The sequence below is a fragment of the Haemaphysalis longicornis genome, unplaced genomic scaffold, assembly GCF_048455015.1.
Source record: "Haemaphysalis longicornis isolate Haplotype H1 unplaced genomic scaffold, Haemaphysalis longicornis Haplotype H1 scaffold_9, whole genome shotgun sequence".
Taxonomy (NCBI): domain Eukaryota; kingdom Metazoa; phylum Arthropoda; class Arachnida; order Ixodida; family Ixodidae; genus Haemaphysalis; species Haemaphysalis longicornis.
In genome coordinates this window covers 137,411,435-137,425,975 of record NW_027526460.1, presented here as the reverse complement: position 1 = coordinate 137,425,975, position 14,541 = coordinate 137,411,435, and the positions used below count along the sequence as shown (strand labels likewise).

The 14,541-nt window shown below is 51.2% G+C and overlaps 1 protein-coding gene across 1 annotated transcript; it reads right to left on the bottom strand.

The window, feature by feature from the left end:
- Positions 1-329: 329 nt before the first annotated feature.
- On the bottom strand, positions 330-2,068 carry LOC144152633 (uncharacterized). Its single transcript, XM_077683974.1, has one exon. The coding sequence runs from the start codon at positions 2,065-2,067 to the stop codon at positions 370-372; it is 1,698 nt and encodes a 565-aa protein (XP_077540100.1). The 5' UTR covers position 2,068; the 3' UTR covers positions 330-369.
- Between the last annotated feature and the right edge of the window lie 12,473 nt (positions 2,069-14,541).

Sequence of the window (14,541 nt, the reverse complement as noted above, 5' to 3'; positions counted from 1 at the left end):
ATCTGCTGCGTCTCAGGAAGTGTTCGCCTGATCAGTGAACGTAAGGCGGCGTGCGCTACTCTGCTGCTACTTCGCAGTGCGCCGCCGTCGCCGGCCAGCATGTTGCAAATCATGTTTGAACCTGCCGCGCAAATGTCACGTGGTTAGGATTAGCCCCGCACATGGTAGCTGCTAGTTGCATATCGTGTTTGAAGCGCAAACGTCACGTGGTTTGGATTAGCGGAGAATGGAACAGCGTCTGGGGGAAGTGTCAGGGGGAGGGCGCTCCTCGTGTTTGAAGCGCAAACGTCACGTGGTGAGTGAGTGAGTGAGTGAGTGAAAGAACTTTATTGAGGGTCCGGCGATGACGCGAGCTCGTCGCGCACCCGGCTAGTCCCACGTCGGGATCGGCAGGTCTAGCCCACCGGTCCGGTCGCGGGCACGCTGGACTGCCAGGATTTGCTTGTCTAGAGCGGGGCTACGCAGAAGAGAGTCCCACTCCTCCTTGCTGAACTTGGGGTGTGCGGACCCGCACTCCCAGAGCATGTGAGCTAGAGTAGAGGTCTGTCCGCAGGACGGGCAGGTGTCGTCGCGATATACGTCGGGGTAAACTTCGTGTAGAACTGCCAAACACGGATATGTACAGGTCTGTAATAGTCTAAGGGAAACGGCTTGCGCCCTATTCAACTTGGGGTGAGGGGGTGGAAAGACCCTTCTAGACATGTAGAAAAATTTCGTGACCTCGTTATAAGTAGCGGGAGCATCCCTGTGGCCGTAAGGGGGAGGCGAGTCAGCTCTCCTTACAGAGGAAGCGCGGTCAGTGAGGTCGCGCGCAGCCTCGTGAGCAGACTCATTGAGGTTCGGGGGAGCACCCGCGAGAGATCCTACATGAGCGGGGAACCAGTGAATTGAATGATGCGTGACAGCATCTGTACGCCAAACGCTAAGAAGGCGAGCAGCTTGCTCAGCTATGCGGCCATTCTGAAAAGCCCTCACTGCCGTTTTGGAGTCACTGTAGATCTCTGACCCACGACCGTCTAGCAGGGCGAGGGCGATGACGACTTGCTCAGCGACTTGGGGGTCTGATGTGCGAATGGAAGCGCAGTTAGAAATATTTCCGCTGGAGTCGACCACAGCGACGGCAAAGGTCTTCCCATTGCTGTACTCCGCAGCGTCAACGAAGCTTGCTATAATGTTTTTTTGCTTGATCTGTTTGAGGATCGCTGCTGCTCTTGCCTTGCGTCTGCCCTCGTTGTTGACAGGATGCACGTTTCGGGGCACGGGGGCCACTATGAACTTCTCTCGAATGCACCTAGGGATCGGGGTACTGCTCCTCGAGGATCCTGCTGAAGGGTAGCCTAGCTCTTCGAGGATGCGTTTGCCTGCTGCTGTGGTGTTCAGGCGAGCGAGTTGTGCGCGTTCTTGGGCTTCGGCAATCTCCTCGGCGGTGTTGTGTAACCCCAGCTTGAGGAGATCCTCTGTATGAGTCCTGATGGGCAATCCGAGAGCCCTTTTGACTACTTTACGGATGAGAGCGTTGAGCTTGTCTCGTTCCGCTCTGAGCCAGTTGTGCATGGAAATCGTGTACGTGAAGTGGCACAGTACGAAGGCATTGATCAGCCTGAGGAGGTTGTCCTCCTTCATGCCCCGGTGTCGGTTTGAAATTCTTCGAACGAGCTGGAAAGCGTTTTCCGTCTTTGCAATGATTTTGCGCAGAGCCGTTCCATTCCCGCCATTGAATTCGACAAACATGCCCAGGACCCGAATGACGTCGACCCTGGGTATCAGCCCCCCGTCACTGGTGCGAAGAGTGATGTTGCTTTCGGAGACTGGCTTCCAGTCTTTGGGTCTGCCTCCCTTCTCCTTTCTGTAAAGCAGAAGCTCCGACTTCGCGGGGGAGCAACGAAGTCCGGTGGGGCGGAGGTACTGCTCGGTCACATCGATCGCCTCCTGCATAGCTTCTTCAACTCTTCCCTCGCAGCCGCCGGAGCACCAGATGGTGATGTCGTCGGCGTAGATGGTATGCTTGACGCCCTCGACTCGTGCCAACCTCTCCGAAAGGCCAATCATACAGATGTTAAATAGCATGGGGGAGATTACGGCGCCCTGAGGAGTTCCCCGTCCTCCGAGGGGCACTTCGTCAAAGCGGAAGTCTCCAATGCGAAGCGTGGCCTTCCGGTCAGTTAGAAAAGAGATAACGTACCTGTGGAATCTGGAACCGAGACCCAGGTCCGAAATTGTTTTGGCGATGAAGGTGTGGAGCACGTTATCAAAAGCCTTCTCGAGGTCCAGGCCGAGCAGTGCCTTTACGTCCCTGGAACGGCCATCCACGATCTGATGCTTGATTAGTTTCATGGCATCCTGCGTCGAGAGTCCGACTCGGAAGCCAATCATGTTGAACGGGTAAATCCCGTTGTCTTCGAGGTACCTGTTAATCCTATTAAGGACGACGTGTTCCATTACCTTGCCGACGCAAGACGTTAGAGAAATCGGCCTGAGGTTCTCGATGTTCGGGGCCTTGCCAGGTTTTGGGATGAGCACCGTGCAGGCCATTTTCCATTCTGCAGGAACAACGCCATTCTTCCAGACCTCGTTGATCTTGTCGGTCAGAAAGGCAATCGATGGGGCGTCAAGGTTTCGCAGCATTCTGTTAGTGACCCCATCGGGACCCGGCGCAGACTTGCGATTGAGCGCGAAGATGGCCTGTCTGACCTCGGCAACGGAGAAGTCTTCATCCAGTACGGGGCGAGGAGGGCCTCGGTAGTCCGGGAGTTGCGTCACCACATCCCCGTTGTGCCGGATGGGCAGGTACTTCTGAAGGAGTTTGGAGACTAGTTCGTCGCCCGTGTGAGTCCATGTGGCCTCGTGAAGGGCCCGGGCCAATGTGTGCTTCTGGTTTGACTTGGGGCCGCTTACGTCGAGAAGGTGCTTCAGCATGCCCCAGGACTTGCCGTTACGTATCTGTCCGTCGATGGATTCGCAGAGCTCGTCCCACTGCTGCTTGCACAGCACTTTGCAGTAGTCATCGATAACCTTGTTGAGCTCCGAAATCTTCTTTCGAAGTCTGCGATTGAGTCTTTGACCTTTCCATCGGCGGAGCAGGGCATTTTTGGCCGCGATCAGGTGGGCAAGCCTACTATCCATTTGCTCGACGTCGAGATCGGTTACCACTTTCTTGGTGGCCGCGGAAGCGTCGTTGCGGATGCCTTCACACCATTCCTCGAGGCTGGCAGGTGCACTCGCTCTCCCGGGTTCTTCCCGAATCTTGCGAAAATGGTCCCAATCGACGAACGTGAATTCCTTGACCCTACTCCGAGCGACCTTGAAATGCGTCTCGAGAATGTAGTGGTCGCTGCCGAACTCCATGGCGGTGTTCTCCCATCCCACGTCCTCCACGTTCTTGACGAAGGCGAGGTCGGGTGTAGTGTCTCGGGTTGCGGAGTTGCCGATGCGTGTGGGAAAAGCCTTGTCTGTTACCAGAGTAAGGTCCATCTCGTTGGCGTCTTGCCACAAGTTGCGCCCCTTGGTAGTGTCATAGACATAACCCCAGAGGCCGTACGGGGCGTTGAAATCACCTACGACGACCAAGGGTCGAGGGCCGGCCAGGTCGGTCGCTTTTTTGAGGATGGTCTTGAACTGTTGGCGCGAGTCTCTAGGGTTGCTATAGATATTGAGGACGAAGACGCTATTTTTTCGCTGATTCCCCTGTGGCGCGTCGAGCAGTACCTCCACCATGACGTATTCGAGTCTACCGCTCGCCAGCTTGAGGTCGTGGGTGAGATGAGTTAGCCTTTTATCGATCAAAGTACAAATACCACGGCCACCAGGCTGGCCCGATTAGTCTCCGCCGCATCACGTGGTTTGGATTAGCAGAGAATGGAACAGCGTCTGGGGGAAGTGTCAGGGGGAGGGCGCTCCGGTAGCATTTCGGTTGGCGTACCCGCATATTTTCCCGCCATTTTTTCGCGGGGCTACCATGGTTGCCAGACCAGGACTGCCCTCGGTTGATTAGCTGGCATCATCCATAAAGGCGGCGGATCTGTCAGCCCGCTTTGGTTACAAACCCCTGCGCGCTCGCCGCGCGGGCTCGGGCTTGAGCCCGGGTTTGTTTTTTTGCTTCGTCCCCACGGGAGGTACTACAAACGTATTGGCCGTTTATTTAAACGGCCCGTAAAGGCCGTTTATCTGTCAGCCCGCTCTGGTTACAAACTCCTGCTCGCTCGCGCCGTGGGCTCGTGTTCGAGCCTGGGTTTTTTTTCGCTTCGTCCCCACGGGAGCTACTACAAACGTATGGGGCCCGTAAAGGCAGTCCGTAAAGGGGAGGGCAGTAATGGTCTGGAAACCATGGGTACGAAGCGAAAAAAAAACCCGGGCTCGAGCCCGAGCCCGCGGCGCGAGCGCGCAGGGGTTTGTATACCCAGAGCGGGCTGACAGATGCGCGGCCTTTACGGATGATGCGAGCTAATCAACAAAGGGCAGTCCTGGTCTGGCAATCACGGTAGCCCCGCAAAAATATGGCGGGAAAATTTGCGGGTACGCCAGCCGAAATGCTACCGGCGCTCCTTGGTGGGGACACATGAAACATATTGAAGGGAAATGCAGTGACAGAGATGACGCCGTAGCCGCACGTGTCGTGCTTTACTTTACCCCTCGCTAGACGCTCCTCTCCATTTTCTTTCTGTCGTCGCTGCCACGTTCGCTCACTTGATTACGCGGATATAAACAAACGCCGCTCCCGTGAAGCCCAGGTAACGGCTGTCAAATGGCGCCCCCTAAAACGACCATATCCCGCCATCGCCGTTTCCGTTCAAAATCCCTTTGCCAAGTAGCTGTGAATCCCTGCCGGCAGAAGAGAAACTTCCCCAGTTGGAACGCCGGCTTCAGCCCATATTTCTTTTTCAGTTTGGAAGGCCTTCCGAGCGACATTTTCGCCGGTGTCTTTCACGCCCAAGTACATCACCAGTTGGCCGTTTATGCGTGCACGGTTTGGGGGTGGAAAGGGGGCTGCACGCACAGCTAGGCTTCATGCTGCTACCGATGAAATGCCAGTTGTGCTGGTGGGAAATTTAGATGTCGAAATTACATGGCCCAATCGGCTGTCCTCCTCAATTGAGTGGTTCGGGCGTAGGTTGATGTATCTCACAAACATCTTACAGAGCGGCTTCCAGATTTTAAATATCATGCCGTTCGTTTGGAGGAAGAAGAGCAAGAATTGAAGCGTTGGCCCGAACACATGCGCGAATGGGTGCAAAAACAACGGAAAGCTCGTGGAGTAGCAGCGAATCCCTCCCGGATGAACAGCAAATTTCCCGCTTGGAACGCCGGAGTGAGCTAATATCCCTTCTTCAGAGGGCTTTCAGGGGATATTTTTGACGGCATCTGTCCCTTCTAAGCACGCGCAAATGACCGGTTGCCGGTTTATGCGTGCGAAGGTTTGTAGTCGAGAATAGTGGGAGGGAGAAGGGGAGGGGTGCACGCGAAGCTATAAGTTTCATGCGCGTATTAATGGGTGGCATGTCCGTTTTGCTGGTGCGAGGTTTAAACGCGGACGTTAAACAGCCTAATGTGACCTGTCCGGAGTCCTTAGTAGTAAGTGGATTGGGTTTGTGTATTAGGCTATGTTCAGATTACCAACGCAAAACCCGTATTGTGATCTGAGGATGTAAAAAAAAATACCCCCGCATTTCCCCGAGGGGGAGAATGTGAAAGTGCGAATGCACGGTTGTCGGCCCGCTTGCGGCGCTTGCGCTCGGCCCCCGCAGCCCACCGCCTTCTCTTCCATCGGGTTTGTAGTATCACGTGTACACCACGCAGTTATCAAGCCGCTATAACGCCGCTGAGTCGCCAACGCACGCCGCTGACGACGTAGTTTGAATGCGTTAAAGATATAAGGCGCGTTACTCACACTGTCATCAGCGTGGCATCCGTGGCTTAGTCAAGCTTAGGCTTGGTCATCAGCGTGGCATCCGTGGCTTAGTCGATTCTGCTTCCGGTAGCGCTAGCGAGCGGACGCAGGATGGCGAGCTCCGTCCAAGGAGCGGCTTCGGCGGGCGTTTCGGCCCGCGGTAACAGGATTTCTGCCCAGGATACCGATGAATATCAAGTTCTTTTGCCCCAGTTCCCAACAGGTCAGTCAGTGTTAAATACTGTGTTTCTTCATGCTGATATGCGTGCCCGCCCCTATCGCGTCGAGGACTTCCGTGACACTTTGGCTCGTCTGTCATTGCTCCCCGATGTTGTCGCATTGGGGGCATACCAGATGAGTCACGTATGGGCAGTGACTTTCAAGTCGGCCGAAGGAGTGAAGAAGATTTTGGCCGCGAACGACGTAAAGGTAAAGGACCGGCGCTGCATCGTCGTTGATCCGGGAAACCAGGAGGTTCGCCTAAAACTTCACTGGTTGCTCTATAACGTGCCTGAAGACGCCGTCCGCGTTGCGCTAGCACCTTACGGGCGCGTCTGCGAGGTGCGTAGGGAGCGATGGCGCGTCGATGGCATCCAAGATAAAGGTTCAACGCTGCGTTCGGTGACCCTGAAGTTGAAGGCGGGTGTGACGGTAGACGACCTGCCACACGAACTTCGTGTTGCGGGAGACAGGGCTCTCGTTGTTGTCGCAGGCAGGGCCCCCCAGTGCCTACGTTGCAACACCAAGGGGCACATCAGGCGTGAGTGCAAGGTGCCGCGGTGTTCGTCGTGCCGTCGTTTCGGACACGAGGCGAGTGCGTGCGTGAAGTCCTACGCGACTGTCACCGGGCCTGTAAGGGACGAAGAGCTCCGTGAAAACCTTATGGACGAAGAGGACGCGGAGGAGACGGCAGCTGGGACCAGTGACGAGGTGGTGACAACGCGCGTCCCGGAGGTGCCGGTCGTGGCAGACGCTGGCTCTGGCGTTCCTCCGAAAGACCAGCTAGGCCAGCTGAAGACGCCAACCCCGTGCGCTTTGTCGAGCCAGGCCAGCAGCATCAAGGTGAAGGAGGTGATGACGACGACGACGCCAGCTCCTGTAGCGGACGTCATGGACATGGAGCTCGGTGGTGCTGTCGCAAAGCGGCAACGCGAAGGCAACGACACCAGCCAAGGCACCGAGGTTACTAGCGTTGAGGAACCGCCTACGAAAGCGGTACCCGGGCGTCGTTCGGGCTTCAAGTCGAAGCCTAACGTGCCCCCTGACCGACGGACGCCACCGGGTTTACCTTCATAGCACCACTTCGGGGCTTCGAAAGGAATGTGTACTGAAGCCCGTAGGGACGCTGGCGTCGGTGAGGACTATGCTCTTGTGTTGGCTCGGTCTCGCATTGCTTGGTAGAAGCGAACGCGGGTGGCGTTCCAGTTTTTAGACTGGTTTTGTGTTTAGGGTTGATGTAAGTTGAAGGCAACGTAGTGTTGAAGGCAACCGCTGAGCGACAGGTTTGTTTCTCCTCTCAACATGGTTTTTTTAAACAAGCCTATGCGCATTGCCACGCTAAATGTCAGGGGACTTGCTGACCGTAGGCGTCAAAACCAGTTGTATCGACTCGTGACTGACGGCGACCTGGACATTGTGGCCTTGCAAGAGACCAAGGTTGAGAGCGAGGACCAGACCGACCGTATGGTACGGCCCTTCATGGCTCGCTACGATGTTTGTGTTTCTCATGCCGTCGGATTGTCTGCGGGCTGCGTGCTTTTAATAAGGCGTAGTTTAGGTGCGACTCTAAAGGCTGTCACTGCGTCGGAAGCGGGCCGGTTTGTTGTGTGTGACTTTGATTTGGGTTTAAAAGAATGGCGTGTTATTTGCGTGTACGGGCCCAACAACGGTGCCGAAAGAAAGGCTTTTTTCGAGGATTTACGAACATGGTGTAACACTGAGCGGCTGTTGATTTTGTTGGGGGATTTTAACTGCGTGTGTTCTGCGCGTGATAAAAGCAGCCTGTCCAATTTCCGAGATGCAAGTACGGCGGTGCTGAACGACATTGTCACAGATTTCGCGCTGGAAGATGTAGGTGACAGCCTTGGTGGCGCTGGGACAGTACAATACACTCATTTTCAGGGCAATAGTCACGCTCGTCTGGATAGACTGTATATGTCGCTTGAGCTTCTGCCTGAGTGCGACGATTACCAAGTGTCCCCGGTGTCGTTTAGCGACCACTGTCTCGTGTCGGTATCACTTGGTAGGATCGGAAAGCGAAGAAACGCGTTCTCTTGGGGGTTGTGGAAATTTAATAACAAGTTGCTTGAGGATGAAGGATTTGTTGAGGCCGTCGTCGTATGTGGACGGGAGTATTTTTGCAGTAATGACAACGTTAACTATGCTTCTAAATGGGAACATTTTAAACAGAGGGTTAAAATGAAAGCCCTTGAAAGGTCGTCTGCAATGAAATATGAGGAGAAAAGGAAAGAGGCCTGGCTGCGGAGTAGTCTGGACGTTTTTGTAAAGGAAGAATGTAAATCACCTGGCATGTTTAAAGATGATATTCTAACTCTAAAAGCGCAACTTGAAGTCATCGACAGGGAACGCTATCACGGTGCAATTGTACGGGCAAGGGCGGAACGTTTCTTGCTTGGCGAAGCGCCAACAAAAAGAGCACTTAGTTCGGAAAAAAGATACGCTCGTAGGAATGTGATAGCCGAAATTGTGTCCGATGGGGTAGTGTACAATGACCAGAGCAATATTGAGCGGTGTTTCTGTGAGCATTATGAAAAGCTATTCGCGCGTCACCCTGTCGACGTGGTTAAGTTTAAGGAGGAGTTCATATGTTTAATGCCAAAGTTGGCTGAAGAAACCATAGAGTCTCTCGCAAGGGATATCACCGTAGAGGAGGTGAGGAGAGCCATCGACGAGCTGAACACTGGAAAGACACCGGGCCCCGATGGTTTATCCGCAGCCTTTTATAAAAAGTTTAAAGAAGACCTTAGTCCGGTGTTGTGTAGAGTGTATTTGGAGTCTTATCAGAATGGCAGGCTTCCGCCTTCATTTTTAGAGTCGCATACCATTTTCATCCCGAAATCTGAGGATGACGCTAAACTGAGAGAAATCTCTGGGTATCGCCCCATTAGCCTGACGAATGTAGACTACAAGATTTTGATGAAAATATTGGCTTCCCGCATGCAGACTGTGATCAAAGACATTGTTGGACCGCACCAAACTTGCGGAATAAAAGGGAGGTCGATTGTAACGAATGTTCACACGGCCCGGAGTGTTTTGGAATGTTGCGATAGCGTCCAGGGAACTTTAGCAATGCTTCAAATTGATCTGGCAAAGGCCTTTGATCAGGTTTCGCACGAACTTCTTTTAAACATGTTAGAGCAAGTAAATGTAGGGTCTGTTATTCTTGATGGTGTGCGCATGGCGTATACAGGGTGTACAACTAAGCTCGTTGTCAACAAAACAATTGGCAAACCCATCCCAGTTCAACGGTCTGTACGCCAGGGTTGCCCGCTGTCGCCGTTGCTTTTTTGTGTCTACATTGAAGCCTTTTGTTTGAGTATTATTAAGAGTCAAAGGTTCAATGGTTTTCTACTCGAGTCATGCGAGGTGCGTGTTTTGGCGTATGCGGACGATATTGCTCTCTTTTGTGTCGATAGGAGCAGTATAAGCGTTGGTGTAAACACGCTTAAGACTTTCTGTAAGTACAGTGGCAGTGGCGTAAACTGGCAGAAATGCTTGGGTTTTTGGCATGGCTACTGGGACACTACACCGAGTGTGTTTGAGTGCATTAGCTGGCAGACGACGCCAGCGAAGTATTTGGGAGTGCCGTTGGAAAATTATGTTGATAGTGATCCTTATTGGCACAGGCAGGCTGCTGAACTGCGAGAAAAGGCCGAGAAATGGAAAGGCTCTGGCCTTTCAATGTTTGCCAGGGCCTCAGTGTGTAACGTGTTTTTTATGAGCAAACTCTGGTACGTTCTTCAGGTACTTCACTGTTCGCGTAAGAACGTACAGGCTCTGCATCGTGTGTTTGCAGTGTTTATATGGGGGTCCACGTGGGAGCAAACGAGCCGGACGAACTTGTTTCGGCGGGTGCGCGTCGGGGGTCTTTCTCTATCGCATTTGTTTTTGCGACAAGTTGTCAATCGGTTTTTGTTTTTGCGTGACGTGAATGATCCTTTCTTGCGCACTGTGTGTCAGATGAGGCTAGCTAGGGCGCTACCTGATTTTGTTGTTTCTTCTGCGTTTTTTACTTTTGGTGCACCCAGAGGATATTTTCGGGAGGTGGTACTGGCAACAAAGTTTTTACGGGCCCGCTTCACGCTTGAATACTTATCAAACGTGACGCGCAAAAGACTGTATCATGACCTTGCGGATATTGTTTTGCCTGAGCCGATGTACAGATCCATGTACCGTGCAGGGCCTGGGCAGGACGTACTTAAACGAGTAAAGAGAATGGCAGTGCCGCCATGGGTTAAAACGTTCTTTTTTAAACTTCACGTTGGCGTCCTTCCAGTAAAAACCTGGCAAAAAGAGAAAGGTCTATACATTCCATGGGGGGTAGACTGTTACCCATGCAAAAAACCCGAGACGGTTGAACATGTTTTCTTGGAGTGTTGGGATGGGGTCTTCTTTTGGGATGTGCTTCAGCGCACATTAAAGAAGGACTTCCCCCTGGATGCCTACGGGATCAGGTTTCTACCCATTCAAAGCGAGGATGGGGTACCATATGACCTCGTCATGGTTCTGGCCCTGCACGGCATTTGGAAATCGCGCATGGCCATCCGCCATCGCGACATCGATGCCAAACGGTCCAAAGAGTACTTTTCGGAGTCTGTTCGTCTGATTATTGAAGTGTGGAGGGCTCAGCCCGAGCCTCCGGAATGGTTGCCCGTGTTTGAAACTTTAACAAACATGAAACAATTTTAGCCATTACTCTGTTAGTCAAGTGCTGGCTAGCGTCTTTAAGAGTGTAGTGTTTTGTTTGTGTGTCAAAGTATGGCAATAAAGAAAAAAAGGCATCCGTGGCTTAGTCGGTAGCGCGTCGCGCTGCGGCCGTAAAGTCCTCGGATCGAAACCTGGCGCCGGATGCTGTTTCTTTTTTAAATATAGAGGAGCACTGCGGACGCCGACGCCGCCGCCTCCGGCGGTGGATGGTTTGGGGTCGCTTATAAAGTGCATTCGCACTTAAAATCCCATGTCACGCAGTTCGGTTGGCTGAGACATAAAATGGCGTCCTTCTTTAAAGTTATTACGACAGTTGTGGCAAAAGTCTGAATTCGGCCTTACACAAAGAGTAAGATGCTTAGTACACGGGAGGGACACAGGCAGTTCCATGTTTAATAACAAGCTTGGATCCGTGAGAGGTTCATTCAGCTAATTGGCTAGGAAATATCTTCCATCGCAAATTATGATAAACGTGTTTTGCTTTGTGCACTCCGTGGACTGCATCCAGCTTTGCAGGATGCATCCTTCTTCACAGTGTGGAAGGGCACTACTTTTTTAAAACAAATATGGCAGCAGCTATGCCAGCACACAGTGGCAGAAGTTTACGCAATTTTGGTCCACAAAAATGCATTTGAGCATTTTTTGGACACAGCCTCACATGGGTAGGCAAAATGCCAACCAGACTTGCCGCAAATTTCATTAATGCGGGATCAGCGTACAAAAACATTTCATTGCTGCAAGATATGAAATACATGGGCTTCTACGAAAGCTCGCCGCGGATCCGAAAATATTTCGTTGCCACGGGAATTTCATACTCGTGGGATTTTCTTATTGCGTGGTTAGACTGTATAAGTAAATTTCACAAAATTTTATGTGCAGCCGAGGTAAGGTTAGACCTCAAAGCACCCGTCATACTTACTTCCAATGTTTAGGCTTAATGTTACGTAATGTACAATTTCAACCTTATGATGCACGAACGTCGTACTCATTGTACATTGAGCTGTAGGAATGGGTTGATGTTAGGCCTCAGAGCTTGTTGACTTTGGGCCTTACATTGAGCCATTGCATACTCGCGTTGCCCCCTCCCTCTGCTGTGCCTCAAATTTTGTTCGAGTTATAAACCGGAAAATATGGAAGGCTTCACTGAGAAAGCAGGTTTATGCGAAACCGACTGACATAAGTTCTTTTGTACTAAACGAAAATGTCCTGGGCTTTCGTTGCCGGCTGAAGAAGGTGAGCGTCTTCTTTTAGGTCCGTAGGTGTTAGCTAACGAGAAATGCAGCTAAAGTGTAGGAGAATGCGCACTGTCTTCCCATTTGACCTTGAAGAAGGAAAAAAGTTAAAAAGGCGAAACCACCATCAGGAACCACGGTGCAGTTTCGCGACAGGCTAGGAAGCTTCGAAACATGCTGTGTTTCACGTGTTCACCCCATCCCTCCAGGGTAGCATGTAGGCAAATACATGCCGGCAGACTTCTCTGCTTTGTTCTAATAAAAAGCTGTGTCTCCCTCTATGCATTTGCTGCATTGCATAAATTTGTGCCTGTCAATTTCAGTAGTAAGCAAGGCAGTTTTTTTTTTGGTCCATGTTTGCTGAGTGAGGGGGGCTGGGGCTGAAAGAAGAATCACAAGGAACTTCCCGGGGGTGAAAATGTGGGAGTGATGTGTGCCCCGAGGTGGGCTTGTAAGGCTTTTTAAGAGTACAGTTAAACCTCGACTTAACAAAGTCGTACTTGGAGGCGCGAATTTCGTTAAATCATGAATTTTGTAAAAAACGAGGTGTTGAATTTACAGTTCATTTAACCAGTTATTGAGGTTTCACAACCTTGCCCATCACCCAGAAACAACTGCTATGTAGTTACCTCTCCACATAAAGCGAAATTTGTACTAGCACTGTTCGTAAAAATTGTGTGAATTAAGAGTTTCAACACTTGGGCAATGGAATTCAGATAGCTGTCTATAGTTTGTGTCGTCATAAAACCGCTGCTTTTTCCACAACACCTCATTAAATATGATAGAAGACCTCACTAGGTTTCCACATTGTCTTATTTTTTTCATTTCGGTCACTACTAAACACCCCCATGTCTTCGAGATTTCGGAGCACATTAAAGATCCCCAGGTGGTCAAAATTAATCCGGAGCCCTCCACTACGGCATGCCTCATCGCCTGAGTAGCGTCGGTGCGTTGAACCCTACAACTAATCAATCACTACTAAACGACGCTGTTCCGCGTGTGTGTCCCGTGAACTTCACCTTGGTGAGGTGCTGGTTTGAAGTTGTGCCTCTTTCCGTGCGTTCAGTGGTAGGCTTTTAAGCATGGCGTTGAGGGGTGTGGCGGGCCGACAGCTGACAGGTGCTATAAAACTTTCGAGTAACTTTTTTTAATGTACAAAGGCTGTGCAGTATGGGCGCGTGATGCAACCATGACACTCGAGATAAAGCCATGATCGCGAGCTGAGCGGAGTACTCACGGACCGATTCCTGTGTGGAGCAGCGATTACATGCTCCCACTAAATCAGAAGGCTTACATTAAATATTTTCCGGCCAAATTTTATTAGACAATCACTTTTATGCCCACCGAGCTCCCCTAATGAAACCGATTTCTCTGCATCACAGCTGTCGAACGAACACGGGTGAAACGAAGATGGCCACGTTCAAAGAGAGCAATTTACTGCCACCATCTCTTGATGTTCAGGCCGTAGTGAAGAAGTCCGTAAGCAGTGCTTGGCGTTTCTTGACCACGGTGGGCATTACGTGATGTTCGTATTCTGACAGCACTAACAAGGCTTGCTCTTAAACGTTCGCCTGCATGCCTCCGCAGAACGTCGATGGCATCCATCACTTCGGTGGCTGTCGGTTTCGCCGACACTTCCTCAGGTTCTTGCTCGGAGCACTTTTCTTTTCCTTGGAATGCTTATGCTGCTTACAAGACTCACCTAGTGATGCCTGAACAAAATATGAATGTGGTTATCAGTGAGCGCAACCTACAGCTTCGGCACTGTGAGCGAGGCATAGGAAAAAAACTCGAAGTTGGCTTCGGCAGCCCAAGCATACAGGGTGCTGGCGTTGAGACGTCAAAATGATGAACGCGCTATTAGGCCGTGTATGATCGCTAGCAGTTTGAGCAACTTCTTTCGTCACTTTGTTGTCAGCCGTAGCTTTCGCTGTTTTTCATTTGTTGTAGTCTTTTAGGAGGGAATGCGGGTACTAAATGTTTTCAATGTAGGCTCTGAGAGGCAAAATAAAACATCAGCCGGAATCTCGTTCTTGCTTTCTTGCCGCGACTTCGTTAAATCAGAAGCGCGCATGAAATTGCTTCGTAAAATAGAGATAAAAATACATGTATTTAGCAAAATTTTGATAGAAAACTTGAAAAAATTTGTTATATCGCGAATTTCGTTAAATCACGGTTCGTTATATCGTGGTTCAACTGTACACTGAACGAAAGCTTGTGCACCTTTACACGAGATGACGCACTGTCATCCACTGTTACACCTCTCAGTGGCTAGAAATAGAGCTTAGCAAGCCAGCCAAAAGGGCTTCACAAAAATGCTTTGTCGACCAGCTGATGTTGCCATCACATTACAGTAGAATCTCGATGATACGATTCTGGGTGATACGAATTTCTGAAAAGTCCCGGCAAAACTGCATTGTTTGCAATGGGAAAAATTTCGGCTGTTGCGAACGGACCTGCGCGGCCCGGCGGATGATA

Excerpts from the sequence above, each read along its gene's own strand:
- LOC144152633 (XM_077683974.1), bottom strand. The coding sequence starts at position 2,067 with ATGCTATTTAACATCTGTATGATTGGCCTTTCGGAGAGGTTGGCACGA.